Here is a 19,750-nt window from a genome sequence, read left to right on the forward strand (position 1 = left end):
ATGACGTAATTTGTATATTTCTCAGAATAACTGCATTACTGTACCGATTGTCGTGCCCACTTTCCGGGTTTTCAGTGTGTCCGGCGCTCTTACCCCCTCCCCTCAGGAGCGCGCGCTGCTGCTTTTCACACACACATACACACACACACACACACACACACACTCCTCTTTATCGCTCTCTTCCCCAAGTCTCGTGTTTGTGGAGTTTGGCACACGCGCAGCATCACATCGATCACCGTGTCATCTAAATATGTCGGTGTGAACGGAGAGAAAAGAGCAGAGAGAAGCCGAGGGAAGATGAGATCGGCGCGTCTGTGGATGCTGGTCTGTTTGGCGACTGCGTGTTGTCAGCTTGGCACCGGTGATAAATACGGTACGTCAAGAGCACGAGCCACAGGTTAACTTCAGCTGGCTGAATGGTGCATGATTCAGGAAAGGAAAAAATCTGCACTTTTCCAGCCACTCGTGCATTTAATTGCATGGAAAATTAAGTTATTTCTACTTAACCGCTGATCATGTTTTTCTTCAATCTAAATGAGTAAAAACGAATAATTATTCGGTTTACCTTCGCAAGTGTGAACGTGCATCCAAAATGTTAGGCTATATCATATATAATATCTAAGTGTATTGCATGCATTTAATATAAATTTGTCACAATCGTGCTCTAAATGTTGACGTAGATGAATAACGCACGTCTCGGGTGGGATGTACGGCGAAGATTGACTATCATTTTTGGGGTGGTAATTAAATAGTTGTTTATTTTGTTAATGTTTTAACTTAATATTATGTGTATTTTAATACCCTTTATATAATTTTACTAATAAAAAACTAACTTTATTAATGAGTGGAATTATTGAGTGAATTGCAAACTAATAAGATTTAACGCGTGTGTACATTTTTTTGTGTGTATATTATTATTATTTGATCGTGTCTGATTACTGTAATGTTCTCTAAAATAAGGAACATTCTGGCTCTACATCAGATAACAACAGCATGATTCATAGAGCCTGCAGTAACGCAGTCTATACCCTGCCAGTCTGTTAGAGATGTATAACTCCGCCGACGCGAGCTCTGTCATAGCTCTGTTTTGAAGTGTTAACACTATTTTTAACCGGACTCTGTGATTGTTTACTGCATTTAATTACTTACGCTTGGGCGATTTAACCAGTTCAGCAGCCTTTTACATGCGTTTTACGACTTTCATACACGGCCATAGTCCACCGCTGAGTGGTGTTCGTGCTGTTTGTTGTGGTCTTGTAACCGTTCAGCACCACGGACAGCGGAAGGAGTCAGTCGCTTAATTGCGCACAATGGGTCGATTTGGGAACAACTGCTTTAAATTGATTTGAAGTTGATGGGGCGTGTGTGTGTGTGTGTGTCTGAGGGGGGCTTTCAATGGTTGCACGTTGGCTTGCGCGCTGCATCTGGATTCGCTCCTCTTCTGCAGGCTGACTCACCGCTGACGAGCCTAACCACGTCATTCTCAAAAGCCGTCACTGTGAAGCCTCACGTCACTCAGAAACACACAGGACTTTGAGGGAAACGTCTGAGAAAGAGAGAGAGAGATGTTTTGTAGGAAGCATTGATCTTCATGTCTGTGGAAGGTGGCAGGATAGGGAGATATATAATTACTGGATACCTTTTGGACTTCCTCCAACTCTTCACTTCTTCTTAGGTGCAGTGAAAGGTCTTCTAATTTACCCCCTTGTGCAAGATGTAAAACAAGTCTCTGGTGTCTCTAGAATGTGTCTGTAAAATTTCACCTCAAAATATCCATCAGATTATTTAATAAACAATACAGAATATGCCCATTTTGGGCTCAGAGCAAAGTGTAGCTGTTTTTATAGCTTGTGCCTTACGTTTAACTTTGCAATGTTTTTGTTCTCGTGTTGCTAATTATATATTGTTGTACTGACAGTATATGGATGTGGTGATTCCAGTGATTAAGAATTACATAGTGAGTTTAGTGTCTTTCTTTATTACAAACATGCACTGTTTAATGTTGTAAACTTGCACAACTTATTCTTGATGTGCAGCTGATCAGAGAACTGAAACGGATATTTTAATCCGAGTTTCTTTGCAAATCCTGTTTTGTGTTTTTTTTTTTTTTTATGTCATAGGTGTCCCTTTACCCTGCACTGTTTACTTTATGCACTGTTGGGGATGTTTGAATCCACGCTAGGGTGATTTTGAGTCTTAATTTGGCCATAACTTTTTTGTGTTTCAGCTAGCAGAATGAGTTTTGATGACAAAGCTTTTGAGAAAATGCTTTGATTTAAAAAAAAATAATAGATAAAAAAATCGATACACTCTGGTCAAATTTACTACAATTTTGTTATACCACCCTTTTGTTAAACTGCTCTAAAAATGCATCAGATAAATATTTTTTTTCTAATTATTTTGCAGAAATCTCTTAATCAACCTCAGTCCTGGTCAAAACTACTAAATTTCTTAGAAAATTACAGGATTTAACTCTTTATTTGCCAAATTCATAATTGATGTCACTGATTTGTTGAAAAAAACACACAAAATGTCTTATTTTAAATAGAAAAAAATATTGTGGACTGTATTTTTTAACCTTTTATCAAAGTCTTAGACATATGAACCAACATTGCTTTGGATACATTGTTTTTGATTAATTTTCTTCTTTTTTTCTCCCTATTTTACTGTTGGTGGCTGTTTGTGCCCCATTGACGAATGTCTACAGGCCTAAATGTATTGAGTTGCTGCCATGTGATTGGATGATCAAAAGATTGCATTAATGAGCAGTTGGACAGGTGTACCTTATAAAGTGGCCGAGGCTTGTATGTTTCATAGGATTCTTTAAAAGAAAAAAAAATCACCAAACAAATGTTGTTTTAATCCAATTTGAGTTTTTTTTTTCCAAACAACCCAGCATATGCAAGTTTTTCTAAAATATTACAAACAGTTGAAATGGGTTTTTAAATGATGTTGATACAGGTCTGTTTGTCTGCATCCATATATAAATATAATTATTTTGACAAATTATGTTTTTGTCACATGCATTACTATAGCTCTCTGTGTCAGTCATTGCACCTTTTAAACTGAAACCTGCATTTATGTGCAGATGTCACTCCTGAGATAAATGTGGCCGTTGCTATTCTTGGCAGCACGATAAAAACAAACCTTTATACAAAAATTCAATTAATAATGAAAAGTTTATAAAGTGTGCAAAGAATGCTACCATTATAATAATGAAAATGCTGTAACTTACTTAAGTTTACTGGATTAAGCAATAGTTCACACAAAAATACAAAGTTCCTCAGCATTTACTTACTGTACATTTAAGTGGCTCTAAGCTTTTATGAATGCATTTCTTTCTGTTGAACACAAAATAAAATATTCTTAAAAAATTCCAAAAATCAGCTATTGGCATCCATAGTGAAAAAAATTCATATACAGATATACAGTTAAAGTCAGAATTATTAGACCCCCTGAATTATTAGTCCCCGTTTATTTTTCCCTCAAATTCTGTCTAAAGGAGAGATATTTTTCAGCACATTTCTGAACATAATAGTTTTAATAACTCATTTCTAATAACTGATTTATTTCATCTTTGCCATGATGACAGTAAATATTTTACTAGATATTTTTCAAGACACTTCTTTACAGCTTAAAGTGACATTTAAAGGCTTAACTAGGTTAATTAAGCAAGACAGGTTAGGGTAATTAGGCAAGTTATTGTATAATGATTTGTTCTGTAGACTATAAATATATCTATAGACTAAAAAATAGCTTAAAGAGGCGAATAATTTAGTCCTTACAATGGTGTTTAAAAATATTATTTATTCTAGCCGAAATAAAACAAATAAGATGGAACAAACAATGGAATTAAACAGTGAAGTTTTTACCATTTTTGAATATGTTCAGCACTTTTAGTTTTGCTTAGCATAGATGGTTAAATCAGATTAGAACATTTGCATTTTTGATCTTTTTTTTTTTTTAAAGCTTGACAAAAAAAAAAAAAACTACATGTATCAGCATACTGTATCTGTGTTTAGAAGAAAAATTCTGAAAACAGTTTGGAACAAGTTGGAGGATGAATAAAAAAAATCATTAACTTATTGTTTTTGATAATTAATGAGTTGTTAAATTAAAAATCCTTAATCAAAAAGAAGTTTAACCAAAAACACAGTTACAGAAAAGTTAACAGGTATTAAAAACAATCCCTGGTGGTGCCCCTACGCAAGATATAAACCAAATCACAAACCACTGAGAATCAACAAGAAAATACTAGGCTAATTATAATGAGCAAAATAACCTCGGGAGGCGTTAAGCCAAAATAAAATGGCAATAAACCAAACTAACTAAATTGAAGAAAATAGAAATAGGAAATAAGTAAATAAAACACAGAAAACTTAGCTCCCTACTAACAACACAGGAGAAAAAAAAAAAATAAACAGAAGGCACCAAACCTCCCCACCATGCTCTCAAGTTAGACAGAGAGAGACAGAAAACCGGGTTTCTCTAGTTGAAATGCACAACTTCAAATCGGCATCTAACAAAATGCCAACAAGAGACACCATGCAACAATCACTTAACTTTTATTGTTCAAAATAGCAACATCTCCACAAAGAATAACGAGCGGGGAATCGAGAGAGAGCGGCGAGCCGATGAATCCATGTTCTCTGATGTTTAAATACCGCCGCCACCGATCCAAGCGCCAATCCCAATCCGACGTAATCCACAGGACCTGCGAATAATTGAGAGAGCGAGACAGAAAAACACCACACACGCACACTACAACAACTACTCGTAACAGAATAAATGTATTGTGTGTGTGTGAACTATCCCTTTAAGCTGTCTGTTATAATCACACCCTTATTTGCATCATGTCTAGTCTTTGCTACATTGATATCCCTCATACAGTGGAGTGCAGAGTGAATCCTGACCAACTTAAAGACTTTTGTTAGGCCATTGTGTTGGATAAATTGACAATATGACTGGATGCACTGCTCAGTGCTGCTCTCTTTAAAGCACAAACAACACATTTATTGGAGCCAATTCACCAATATCCTGTTATTAGACTCCAGTTTTTCAACCATTGTGGTTTAGCTTTTATTTAAGGGTGAATTTAATTGCACTTCCCCACAGAACTGGGCCTGCTTGCCCTTTTGCCTCAGGAAGACTTTACATTTGTTTAATAGCAGAGTCAACGCACACAGCAGACTGAGGCAGGAACTCCCACTCATGTAACCAACTTTCATTCCATGATTTAATTATGTATGACGAGTGTGTCTGCCCAACTCTCAAGTGTGTGTGTGTGTGTGTAAGTGTGTGGTTGAGAGAGTGCGCTAGGGGACTGGATGAAAGGAAGGTTGGCAGAGTGCACTGCACATTATTCTGGTATGCGTTCAAACATGAGAATTTGGCTTGTCATTTTGAGCCTGATGTTGCTTTTTTCAGTTGTTTGTCATTCTTATTTGCAATATCAAAGGGATAGTTCAGCCAAAAATAAAACTGACCTCGTCACTTGTTCTCCCTCATGTGGTTTTAAACATTTACGAGTTTTTTTATTTTTTATTTCTGTTGAACACAAAATAAGTTATTTTGAAGAATGCTGCTGCTGACACATATTAACTTCCTTACGGACATTGAAAAAAATGTCAGCCAAATTGTTGCAAACAATTTATATGTGTTGAATTTAAACAAACAAATTACATTTAGTAACGTTCAACTTAGTTTGTTTAGACTCAGCCCAAATAAATTGTTTACAACCACTTAAAACAAAATAGTAAACCCAAGGAATCATCTTTGAATCGTTTTTTTTTCAATGAGGAAACAAATGACTTTGGAATTGTATTATAACTGCTATAATCTTCAAAATATCTTTTACGTTCAACAGAAGAAAGCAAGTCATTAAATTCTGATCAAGTGAAGAGTGAGTACACAATGGCAGAATTTTCATTTTTGACTGAACTGTCCCTTTAAAGAACCAAAAAATAGAATTAAACACTTGCGTTTTATTATTTTTGAATCCATTCAGCCAATCTCTAGATCTGACATGAACTTTTTTTTTAGCTTAGCTTTGCTTAGCTTAGCATAGATCATTAAAACAGATTAGCATCTTGCTTAAAAATGACAAACGCTTTTTGATAATCGTCCTATTAACAGCTTGAGTCTTCTGTAGTTACAATAGCCCCTTTCACACATACAGACCTGTGCCGGCAATTTTCCGGAAAGGTTGTATGTGTGAACAGGTCCTTTTTGAAAATACCGGTAAATTCGTTCTGGCTATTTTCCGGAAAGAAAAGTTGTAACATTACCGGCAATTTGCCGGAATGCTGCGCTGTGTGAATGCAGAAGGAAGATTGCCGTAATAAGCGCGTGCACGTCTAGAACGTGCTGACGTGAGACGCCTGCTTTAGCCAATCACAACAGTCAGACGCATTTACGTCCGCGCGGTTTGTGAGGATAAAAGCCTTTGAATATTTTTCCAGACACATTTAGCTGCTAGAAGTTAGTCAGATCACGTTTATATGTTCTTCTTTATGCCAACTGTGTAAATAATCATCGATGAGATGCTTAGGATAAGTCGTTGTTTGTTTACCTTCAAGCTTTGCGTGTGCCTGTGAAACAGCCTGTGAGCGCCTGCACACGCACGTGTTATGAACATCTCGACATGTGAAAGTGATCCTGCGAAAGTTGTTCACAATATTGATCATCCACAGAATTTGTAATTTAGTCAAATGTTTACAAATACAAGCGCAGCCGTTTAAAGCTCATTTGTGGTGAATGATGTCAGAATATACTGGTATTTTGGAATGGATGTGTGAATGCTCTTTTCCGGAAAATTTCCGTAACGTCCTCGCCTGTGTGAACAGCGCTTTTTTGAATATACTGGTAAAGTCGTTCCGGAAATTTTCCAGATATTTAACGGTATCACTGTGTGAAAGGGGCTATTGTGTACCGACTGGAACAGATATGTATACTCTCATTCTGGCGTAATAATCAAGGAACTTTGTACCATGGCTGCAGCAGGCACCATGATATTTCGTAGCACTTGAAAATAACCCCAGCTATAACTTCCAACTTGCACATGCTCCATGTGCAAGCAGGTGGTCACTTTGGTTGTTCTGAAAAAAGTAATTGGTTTCCAGGTCCTGCATAATATCATTGTACCTACTTCAGTAATTTTATGGCAAAGTTCCTTGATTATTAAGCCAGAATGAGTGTATAAGTCATATAAAATAGCAGCTTTTCATTTTCCGTTGGTCTTAGCCTATATGTAACAACAGAAGAGTCAAGCTTTAAATAGGAAAATTATCAAATTTCCAGTCATTTTTAAGAGAGATGCTAATGGTCTAATCCAATTCAATGATTTATGCTAAGCTAAGCTAAAAGTAATTCTGCGAGACCTGTAGTTTGGCTGAATGGATTAAAAAATGGAAAACTCAACTTTTTAAATTCTTAATATGAGCCTTTTTTTAGCTTAGCTTAGCATAGATCATTGAAATGGATTAGACTATTAGTATCTCACTCAAAAATGACTAACGATTTTTGATAACTTTCCTATTAACAGCTTGACTTTTTTGTAGTTACATTGTGTACCGACCAGAAAAAAAATATGTCTAGGAATAATGCATTCTGGTGTAATAATTAAGAAACTTTGCTGCAGCAGGCACAATGATATTACGCAGCACCTAAAAATAGTGCTAGGTTGCTTCCAACTTGCACATGTTTGCTGAGCAACAAGGTGGTCACATTCGTTGTTTTGAAAGATGTAAATGATTTTCAGGTCCTGCAAAATATCATTGTGTGCCAACTTCAGTCATTTTATGGCAAAGTTCCTTGATTATTATGTCAGAAAGTGTATAGTTCAAATAAAATAGCAGCTTTTAGTTTTCCATTGGTCTTAGCCTATTGATCTTATTCTAAAATGCAGAAGTGCGTCTGTTTTTGCGATTGTTTTAGAACTTCCGATTCAGTCGCCTATGGGAGAAATGACTAGGAATAATAAACGGCAGAAAATGATACAACTTCTTGCTCTACAAACAAACGTTTGCATTACTATACAGACCAAGTAGAATAATATCATAAGGAAATATCAGCTTGCAACATCAAACAGCTAAACGAGCAGTTTTTAATGTCTAAAAATGAATGGAAGTGAATGAGACAGGATGTCTTGAGTCAAACTATTCAAGTGGCTATGCCCACACTCGTTGGCGAAGAATAAGGGTAATATTACTACAGAAGAGTCACGCTTTAAATAGGAAATGATTAAATTTCCAGTCATTTTTGAGAGAGATGCTAATGGTCTAATCCGATTCAATGATTTATCCTAAGCTAAGCTAAAAGTAATTCTGCGAGACCCATAGTTTGGCTGGGTGGATAAAAAAAATGGTAAAACCTAACTTTTTACCTCTAAATATAAGCCTTTTTTATTTTATTTTTTTTTTTAGCTTTGCTTAGCATAGATCATTAAAACGGATTAGACCTTTAGCATCTTGTTCAAAAATGACTAACGATTTTTGATTATTTTTCTATTAACAGCTTGACCCTTCTGTAGTTACATCGTGTACCGACCGGAACAGAAATGTCTGGGAATTATACTCTCATTCTGGCGTATTAATCAAGGAACTTTGCTGCCGTACCATAGCTGCATAAGGCACAATGATATTACGCAGAACCTGAAAATAGCCCCAGCTACACTCTCAGAAATAAAGGTACACAATGTCACTGGGGTGGTACCTTTTCGAAAGGTACAAATTTGTACTTAAAAGGTCCATATTAATACCTTAAGGATACAAATTAATACCTAAACTTTTAAGAGGAACACTTTTGTACTTTTTAGGTACTAATATGTACCCTTGAGGTATCAATATGGACCTTTTAGGTACAAATTTGTCCCTATTGAAAAGGTACCACCCCAGTGACAGATCGCGTACCTTTATTTCTGAGAGTGCAGGTTACTTCCAACTTGCAAGCAGGAGGTCACGTTGGTTGTTTTCAGTTGATTATTATACCAGAAAGTGTATAGTTCAAATAAAAATGGCAGCTTTTCGTTTTCTATTGATCTTAGCCTATTACTAGTCAAGTTTTAAACGGGAAAATTATCAAATTTCCTGTCATCTTTGAGAGAGATGCTAATGTTCTAATCCGATGGTCTAGTCCTTTTTAACTCTAAATATGAGCCTTTTTTTAATTGGAATGTTCCTTTAAGTAGTGTTTGTGGCGAGATGGAGATGACAGCTGGAGCTACTCTTACTTTGTTTTGTCTGGCAACATTCTTGTAATTCATTACTTATGGCTGTTATGGATTCCGAGCTATTGCTTTTTTGCTGTTGCTATGGCGCTAAATTGATTGACATTCTGATAATCAAATGCACATATTGATTTAGGGCACTGAAATGATCCGTTTACTGGAAATGGGTCGCATCTCTGAGACGTTTGTGTTGCTGAGAGCTCCAACAAATCTTAAAACAACCTGCTCGCAAATGTGAACAGATGGCCTGTGCTGGTCTATTTTGTCAAATGTCTGGAAAACAATTACCTCTAACCTCCTTCATACAATGTGTTCTCTTTCTCCGTTTCTCTGTTCTGAAGGTTGTCTGTTTGATGAAGGCCTTTGCTCCAGAGGGGAGATTTGCTGGGATGGTGAGTTTTTGACTCTTGTACAATGTTGCTTATTGCTAGATAAAAAATGTTCCTGGAACAGTTACTTTAATACTATTAATTCAATACCATACTTTTTTTCTTTTATGTTTTATTTGACATGCATTCACCAGTCTTGTCCTCATTTTGTATGTGTAAACTGCAAAAAGAGGATTTTCTTACTTAATTTTTTGGGCCCTATCATACACCTGGCGCAATGTGGCGCAAGGCGCGGCGCAATATTTGTTTAGTTTAAGCTTGGCGCAAGAGTCGTTTTGAGGCGTTGCGCTACGCTGTTTAAATAGCAAATGCATTTGCACTCAGATGTTCCCATAGGCGTTCTGGTCTAAAAAGGAAGGCGTTCTGAGGCGCACTGCTGGCGCGTCGCTATTTTGAGAAACTATAATAGATTTTTCATTAGACCAAAACAAACCCGGTCTAAACTCCAGCACAGAGTTGTGCCTCGCTTACGCACTGCTTAATACTCACAAGAGAGCAATAGCCAAATATCTTTACATATGAAAAAAAATATATATTAAGGATATATATACGATATAATAAGAATAGATATAGAATATAAAAATAAAGATTAAACTATTACAAAACATATTATTTTCTAGCCTACATAAATATGAAAAACCACTGCTTTTATGTCTTCTTCATCTCGGGAGGCTTTTTCAGTTCATTCATAACAATTTGCTTTTATATAATGTTATTATTATTCGCAGTATTATTTATTATATCCATATTTATATATATATTTTTAAAAACAAGCTTAGATTTGCCCTCCTGTCAGGTTTTAGACCATAAGGGGCACATCATGTGTTTTAGGATATAACTCAGGTTTTTAAACACACTTCGTTAATATTGTTCATTTATTTGTTTGCTGGAAATTAGAACTGAATTTAAAAATAGTTTTGAAACGAATATTTGCGCTTAACAAACACAATTAATTATTTATAGGCTAATTGATGTCTGTGCGTAAAGGTTTCCCTATCCAAGAGCGAAAATGAAAGTGATCCATATCTCTCATTCTCACGCAGTAGATGCTCTGTTTAACAGTTTTCTGTTAAAAAAAAACTGTTAACTGTTTGCTTGTGAAATGCTCAGTTTTTCCACTTAGACTTACTTTACGTCCTGTAAATAGCGAATGCGCTTATGGCGCGACGCAGCTGGCTCTTAAAGGTAATGGGAGATGAGACTCTAATTGGTTTATTCTCAAAACACACCTATAACTCATTAAGAAAATAAACTCAACCCTTTTAGCCCATGCGCCTTCGCGCAAAGCAGGATTTCCCATCCGTAAATTAACAAAAATGCGTTCTGACATGCCCTGAAAGCATTTGCGCCCTGCGTTTTGCGCATGGACCGTCAAAATAGAGCCCTTAGTCTAGTTTCTAGTCCAAATATTGAAAAATTCTTAAATCAAGAAGCATCTTCGAGACAAGTAAAGATGATTGGCTTGTTTTCAGTAAAAAAAACAAAACAAAATTAAAGGGGTGGTCCACTATGATATCATATTTTAAACTTTAGTTGATGTGTAATGTAGCTGTGTGAACATAAACAACATCTGTGAATATAATATACTATATAATATAATATAATATAAGTTCAATGCAAAGGGAGACATTGGCTTTTACAGAGTTGGCTTAGCAAATCCTACAGCAAACGAAGTTTGAGGACTACGTAGAAATACATGCAGGTTAATGAGATCATAAACCCTTCAGGTTACATGCACACACCCTGCGCAACAAATTCTGCTATAGCAGAGAAAACTAAAATGAAATTTCCACAGAGCTTCTTCTGTTTCTGTATTTGAGCTTCCAAATGACATGACACAAAGAGAGAAGTACTTAAAATTAAATTTTACTGTTCAACAGAATTATAAAAAAGATAAAGCTCTAGTATTTGACAAAGGACAGCTTCCAGAATCTCTCCCAGTTCAGTGCTGGATTCGGCTAAAAACTCCTCTTAGAAGAAGGAGCTCCAATCATAATAGATGATGCTGTGGATTGTGAGTCACAACCTGTGATTTAATTAGTTCAAATTGATCTATTACATGCATAGTTTCTAGTGTTAACAGGATGTTTTAGCAAGGGTGTAAACAAGGATGTAAACAACGGGAAGTGCTGTTTGGCACCGTTAACATTTTAGCTACAAATTCATATTTATCAGTCAAACCGCTTCAGCAGAGCTGCTGTGTCTCATGCTTCCGCATTCCTTGCATTCTACATCTCAATTATTGAATTCGCAAAAGATGTGTATTGTTTTATATTATTTACACATGCTTGTTCTGAAAATATATAAAAGACACTTGTCAGATTTAATTTTAGAGAGCAGGCTTAGCTGTGTCCTCGTAATTTTCTGTCTGAATCAGGCTCAAACTGATACGGCTAAAAGCTACTCTGACTGACATTGTTTACAAAATGGCGAAGCATGTGCTAGTAGAGGTGTGATGCTTCCTGGTGACTGGGAGCCGATCCGTGACATTTATGCACATTGTGTTAGCTGACCAATCAGAGCCTCTTGAGGGTGGCATTCGAATGAACTAGGATTTTTTTTAATGTTAGCTGGTTAGCTGTATATAATTAAAGTAAGAAATATGAAAAAAAATAAAACAAGATTTTCTACAAGTGCAGCTTGAGCACACATTGTTTTGCACCCCATAAACTTTAATAAATATTAAAAATACAGTCTGGACCACCACTTTAGGTGAGATTTTTCATAAAACAAGCAAAAAAATCTACCAGTGGGGTAAGTAAAATAATTTTCTTTTTGGTTTGAAAAAAGTTCTTTTTTTTATCGCACTGGAATTATTTAGCTCATGTTGACTTATCATTAAAAAAAAACAAGACAATGATTTTAATTGTCTACAAAATGATTCTTAATTTAAAATTTTGAAGTGTACCGTCTTTGTCTGTCATGCTGACAAATTTCATTACAAAAATAAAGTGTGAATAAACACAGACTCTGTTAACAGCTATGAAGGTTTCAGCTCTCTGTTGTTGTAGCTGTGGTTTGAGTGTGTAAAAAAATCATTGACTACACAGTAAATACTGACTCACCCAATCAGTGCTCTTCCACCATTTCCATGGCAACTGTGACATCACACAAATTCCCCCTCTCCGTAGTCTGTGTTTATGTCGAACAGAAGCAGAGAGAGCAGGGGTGAGACAGTAGATATAAATAGGAAAAGAGATCCTCATAGGAAAACGTGCATTACAACATAGTCGAGTTTTTAGTCTGACCAGATGACCAAGTTTTTCAGGGGACAGTCCTAATTTTTGTTGTTTATTTTATTTATTTTTATTGATTTTAATTATATTTCAAAACTCAAGGAACAATACAGAATACTAACTTAATAATACAGAATTTCCCACCCCAATATTTATTAAACAGAAATAAAATTTAAAATAAGTAATAAAATACAATGGGCAGCACGGTGGCTCATTGGTTAGCACAGTTGCCTCACAGCAAGAAGGTTGCTGGTTCGAGTCCTGGAGGTGTTTCTGTGTGGAGTTTGCATGTTCTCCCTGTGTTCGCGTGGGTTTCCTCTAGGTGCTCCAGTTTACCCCACAGTCCAAAGACATTCGCTATAGGTAAATTGAATAAGCTAAATTGGCCGTAGTGTATGTGTGCGTGTGAATATGAGAGTGTAGGGGTGTTTCCCAGTGCTGGGTTGCAGCTGGAAGGGCATCCGCTGCATAAAACATATAATGGCATGGTTTGTGGTTCATTCCACTATGGCGACCCCTGATTAATAAAGAACTAAGCTGAAGGAAAATTAATGAATGAATACAATACTGTATACAAATAGAAAAGAAAAAGAAAAGAATGAATAAAAAAATAATAATTAAATAATTAATTACATAATTAAATAAATAAATAAATGCATACATTTAAATTCACCAAAGTGTGGGTATAGATAATATATATCTATATAAAAAACATTATTACCTTAAATTTCAAATCATCTTTCCAAAGACTTCCATTTTTACTGTTTTTAATGTTTTTTATTTGTCTTCCATTTAATTTTGTCTTCCAACTTATAACAGATTATAAAATAATATACTGTATACAATGATAAAACAAAATGAAAAGAATAAATAAAAACATTTCAATTCACCAGTATATGGGCGTATATAATATTAAAAAGACTTTATTTCAATGAATTTCAAATTATCTTTACAAAGACTCCATTTTTATCATTTATATTATGGTTTCATATTATTTTTTAATTTTATCTTCCATTTTTTATAACTTGTTATAAATTATAACATAAAATACAATACTGTATACAAAGAAAAATAAAATGAAAAGAATAAATGAATAAAAACATTTAGATTCACCAATGTGGGTTTATATAATAATAAAATAAAAATTATTACGTTGAATTTCAAATTATCTTTCCAAAGACTTTCCTTTTATCTGTCTGTTTATAAAGTGGCCGGTTTGACTGGTGATATTTTAATTTAAAATTACAATATAGTAAAAATGTTGTCCTTATTCATTCATTCATTCATTCATTCATTCATTCATTCATTCATTCATTCATTCATTCATTCATTTTCTTGTCGGCTTAGTCCCTTTATTAATCCAGGGTTGCCACAGGGGAATAAACCGCCAATTTATCCCGCACATTTTTATGCAGCGGATGCCCTTCCAGCTGCAACCCATCACTGGAAAAAAATTATTTGTTTATTTTTATTTTAGTTTTTGCAAACATAAAAAAACAAGGAACAGACAAACTCATCAGAAAACAATAATCTGTGCAAAATCTAAAATAATGCATGAAACAAGGGGAAATCCTCACCTTAGAATTATAAGGTTCTATCTGACATTTTTGTCAAAATTGAGTTATTGAAATTCTTTTTAAATGACAGCTTTACATCATGTTTTTTTTTTTTTTTTTGTGAAATTGTTTACATTTTAAGACTTTTTATTTAAAACAACAACAACAACAACAACAACAACAAAAGGTTTTATCTACAAAGTTGAACTTTAGCTTGGCTCTGTAAGGCTGTTTCTCTGAGCCAACCAGCATTTCATATATATATATATTTTTTTCGCCAGTTGACAGCAGGAAAGTTTTTATTAAACTTTGTTAAACAACTAATTTCCTCATTGTCTGTTTTCTTTCAAAGTCTTTAAATTTGATATTAAGCCTTGAAGGGCAAATACTTAATTTCATTCATGGGATAACTCAATAAATATAATTCAATAATTCATAAAAAGCATCAAATTCTATAAACATTACCATATTAATTACATCAAATTAACAGCTGCACTGGACAAAATATTTAGCACAGCCTATGCTTAATTTGAACAAGAAAAAATATTCATCCTAAAACATGAAATAAATGTTACAGCAAGCAAAAAAAAAAAAAAAAAAAAAACATTCTCAAGCATCAACATATTGTTACAACACCAATTTAAAAATATTTTTAATTAAATTAATAAACAGACTAATTGTATTTCTTGAAAAGTAATGCTATAATTAATGATCTGCCAGATAGAACCTTATAATTCCAAGCGGAAAATGACTTTTTAGAATTAAAGCTTCTATCTGTATCTGCTTTTATTTTGATAATGAGTACATTTAGGGTCTCTGTCATGTTAATGTATGAAAGAAAACTGTTACACACATATTGTTTGATGTATGAAATGCAAAAACTTTGAAGCTTAATATCTCAAAATCATTTAGATGCAGATAAAACCTCATAATTCCAAGGTGACGAAATGGCGACATACTGTACAAGACATATATGAACAACAAAAAGACATCAATGGATGTAAAGAGAGAGAGAAAAAAAAAACTTAATCAACACTATTAGTCTTTATAGTGTTTTAGAAAAAAAAAAAGAAAAGACTTCATCCCACATTTTAGCAATTTGTTTCCAGAAGAGATATATCTCATTCTTTCCAATTGTCGAAAAAGCCAGTCGAAAAAGCCAGTCAGAAAAAAAGAGGCCTAACATTTTTCTTCCAGAAACAAAGGATAACTTTCTTGGCTATGATCATGCCATACAGAACAGGTAACCAAATATTTTAGTTGAGAGTCTCCAGAAAATCTGACCAGCCAAAAATTGCTATCATTGGGTCAGGGAGGAAAACAACAACCGTAAACCTTAGCAAACAACGTCATTGTTTAACCTCCTTTAGTGAGATTTCAATGCTATTTTGACCACTAGGAATGCATCAACAGACAACAGCTCAGCAGGCCATAGTCACTGTGTATATTCCTACACTATAAGGTTTTAATATGTGTATTTGCAGATGAGCTGTTTGGTCAGTGTCTTGCGGAGAGACAGGAAAGGTTTCGCTACAGGGTGACTGCAGTTCTGTTGGACAGACTACAGTCATTACTGCAAACACTCATGAAGGAAGGTGAGTCTGACATGCACGTTTTAACATCCTCCATCAATACAGCCTGCGTTTCTTAAAAAAAAAAAAAAAAGGTTGCCATGGAAACAACACATTGTAAACACAATGGGCAAAAGTGACGATTCATCTACCGGCATGTGACAGAAAATCGTCCGTGTTACCGTAGCAACCGAGGGCAAATAAATGAGAGAGTGCCTGTAATGTACAGTGCATGGGTCGAAGATGAGGTTTAAAGCGTGTAAAGATGTGTGTCAGACCCCTGCAAACATTTATGACACAATCTTTACTCTTAAATATATTGATTAGCAATTTCTTTACACACTGATTTGCAGCACTAGAAGTACTATCAGTTCTCTGCATTTGCTAGTAATAGATATGTGTTTTGGGTAAAATATTCCTTTGTGTTTGTGGATTTTATAAACTGCTCACAAAACATCTTTGAAATTTATGTAAGAATATTATTGTTTAGATCAGGGGTTCTCAACCTTTTTCACTTTAGGGCCCACTTCTTTCAATCAATTTTTGAAGGCCCACCTGTCTGACATTTTCTCTAAAATGTTTGCATCATTTAAAGCTTTTAACAAATAAAAACAAATAAATATATATTGTTGCGCCTTCTATTATTTTCTATTTTCAGCATTTCTTAAAAAATGTAATTTTACTTACTTTAACTATAATTACTTACTATAATACTTACTATAATAAATACTTTTCTGGATATATAGGATATTTTGGGGCACTGGATATATATATATATATATATATATATATATATATATATATATATATATATATATATATATATATATATATATATATATATATATATATATATATACAGTTTAAATCAGAATTATTAGCCCCCCTTTGATTTTTTTTTAAATATATTTCCTAAATTATGTTTAACAAAGACAGGAAATTTTCACTGTATGTCTGATAATACGTTTTTCTACTACACTGTAAAAAAATCCATAATTTTACGGCTTATTTCCGGCAGCTGGGTTGCTGGGAAAAACAAACACAAAATAATGATCGTGAAATTACAGATATTTACAATAAAATAATGGTTATTAAATTACATAAATTATTCAGAAATTTAAGGAATATTCTGTCATTTAATATCTGTTGTTTTACAGTAAACTTTTTTCTGGCACCACCAGCTGCCAGAGATAAACCGTAAAATTACTGATTTTTTTACAGTGTTGAAAATTTTTATTTGCTTTACTTCGGCTAGAATAAAAGCAGTTTTAAATCTTTTACAAAACATTTTAAGGTCAAAATTATTAGCTCCTTTAAGCTATATTTTTTCGATAGTCTACAGAATAAACCATCGTTACACAATAATTTGCCTAAATACCCTAACCTGCCTAATTAACCTAGTTAAGCTTTTAAATACCACTTTAAGCTGTATAGAAGTGTCTTGAAAAATATCTAGCAAAATATTATGTACTGTCATCATGGCAAAGATAAAAAAAAAAATCAGTTATTAGAAATGAGTTAATAACACTATTATGTTTAGAAATGTGTTGAAAAAATCTCACTGTTAAAGATTAGCATAATTAGCATAATTATAAAAAAATGTTACAATGGGTTTACTTACATCATTTTTGTAAAGTTAACTTGTTGCTTTTAAGACAATTGGTTTACTCGCTTTAAGTAACTAATCACTTTTTACAGTGTACCTACTCCATACCTGATTCTGTTTGATAACAGATCTATAATGAAAGCATTCGGTTACTGCAGTAACTGTTGATGTTCTTTTAAGAGGAAATAATTTGTGTTTTAAATAAAACTCACCAGGACGGACATGTTTACATTTTATTAAGTGTATTTGTCTGTTTAAAAACACTCAAATCCCAAAGTGTCCACTTACGCTCCTCTTCAAATCGCATTTATACAAAAGCTGATCTGGGAACAGTGTCTTTATGCAGAGTGTGTCCATCAGTGGTTGCATAGGAAGAATGACGATCGAGGCACAGCTTTAATGGAAATGAAGTGAATGTGGCGGTTTAGATATTTATTTCAATGTGCTTTCAAACCAAAATATTTTTTGAAAAGCTCTTGCAATTATATCACATTTGCTATCTGCTCTTTAATGCCACATTCACTTTTCATAGAAAGATTAAAATTACGGGAGAAATATGAGAAAATACGTAAACAGGATGATAGTGGGATAGAATGGTAAAATACAGGAGAATCCCACCAAAACAAGAGGGTTGACAGGTATGAATAATTTACTTTTGAAAGTAAAGCAAATCATAGCTTTTTACAATGTATGGAAGTCTATGGTTACAGGCTTACAAGTCACAGCTTTCTTCAAAATATCTTCTTTAGTGTTTAAGACACTCATAAAGGTTTATAATAAAAAATGAGTACATTTTCATTAATGGCAAATCCAGAGAACCAAAGAGCTGAGTTTTTTATTGGACCCCAAAGCTAATGCATTTTTTCATGAACTATTTTGCAGGACTAACTTGGCAGGATGATGTTACCCAATCAGTGATTAAGAAAGAACTCAGCAAAGTGCCGAAGATCCCACTGTCTTCTGGCACAAAGAATGGCCCGTCCATAGAGTAACCCTTACAGTTTTGCTATATACTCATTTTCTCTTTCACTTTTACTGCATTGATTTCTCTCTGAATCTCTCCTTGATCGAAGGTCTCAGAGTGGCTCTACAAATCAGCTCAACTCCAAACAGGCACATCCCTACATGGACTACATGATTGTCGATCCGCCTCAATCTTCTCTCCATATGCAAAGTCTGGATCCTTATAGCTACCAGAGAGTGAGTGAACCCAAAAAAACACCAAATACAGCACTTTCAGGCCTGTGGTCATATTCAAGTGGTTCAAATAATTCACCTCCCTCTGCCAAGAGTCTTATTTGTACCGTATCTCCCTTCTCCCAGTTTTCACTGCTATATGCTATCATAGATAAGAAAATAAGAAAATTGGGAATATTTACATGCAATCCTGGGTTAACATCTATGTTGAGGTTGATTCGTTGATTCATTTTTGTTCGAAAATTTAATCCATAACTATTCCCTACCCCTAAACCAACCATGTAACGGGTGAAATGAGTACTAGAAGGATCCATTGGCAAGTAAAATACTTTATTGACTTAGTCAATTTAGCGTAGGAACACAGTCCAAAAAGACAAATAAACAAACAGAAGATATATGGTATCCCGCTCAAACAGGGATCAGGGGAAGAACAGAACAGTAGATCTGGGTATCAGACGAATCTCCTCACCAGTCCTGAACACAGACAGAGAGCACATCAAAAACAACACCGAACTGACACGAGACAAGAGATGCGCTGTCCAGATAAAGCCGAGATAATGAGTCGCAGCTGGCAGGCTAATCAGGATAGCAGGGCTCTATATAGCACGTGACATAACACTGAGGAACCCGACACACGTGGAACACCAAAACAAAACAAACCATGTAACCAAACAGACACTCAGAAGTGCGCACACACCTACAACCGTGACAAACCATAACTAAATTATTCCCAAAATCAGAGGGGAATAATAGTTGGATAACAATCATAAACCTACTGTAGGCCTAAACTTAACATAAAGTGTAAGGGCCTGTTTCCACTGAATGTACAGTACGGTGTGGGTCACCTTTATGAGGCTTGCGTTCCCACTGCCAAAAGTGTACCAATGGGTGTGGTGTACAACAGAAAGTTTCAGTCAACATCATTGTCACTCAAGGAAATGCCAAAGTAAAGCTGTACGGGTCATTCAT

The 19,750-nt window shown here is 34.7% G+C and overlaps 1 protein-coding gene across 2 annotated transcripts in view; it reads left to right on the forward strand.

The window, feature by feature from the left end:
• The first annotated feature begins 195 nt into the window (after nucleotides 1-195).
• Nucleotides 196-19,750, forward strand: part of ptprnb (protein tyrosine phosphatase receptor type Nb) — a 67,855-nt gene continuing 48,300 nt past the window's right edge. For both annotated transcript variants that reach the window (XM_005165867.6, XM_687691.9), the window contains exons 1-5: nucleotides 196-373; nucleotides 9,568-9,618; nucleotides 15,892-16,002; nucleotides 18,467-18,572; nucleotides 18,658-18,784. In XM_005165867.6, the coding sequence (XP_005165924.1) occupies nucleotides 298-373; nucleotides 9,568-9,618; nucleotides 15,892-16,002; nucleotides 18,467-18,572; nucleotides 18,658-18,784 (471 nt within the window). In that variant the 5' untranslated portion in view covers nucleotides 196-297. The remainder of the gene's footprint in view (nucleotides 374-9,567; nucleotides 9,619-15,891; nucleotides 16,003-18,466; nucleotides 18,573-18,657; nucleotides 18,785-19,750) is intronic.

This window comes from Danio rerio, chromosome 6 (genome assembly GCF_049306965.1).
Source record: "Danio rerio strain Tuebingen ecotype United States chromosome 6, GRCz12tu, whole genome shotgun sequence".
Taxonomy (NCBI): domain Eukaryota; kingdom Metazoa; phylum Chordata; class Actinopteri; order Cypriniformes; family Danionidae; genus Danio; species Danio rerio.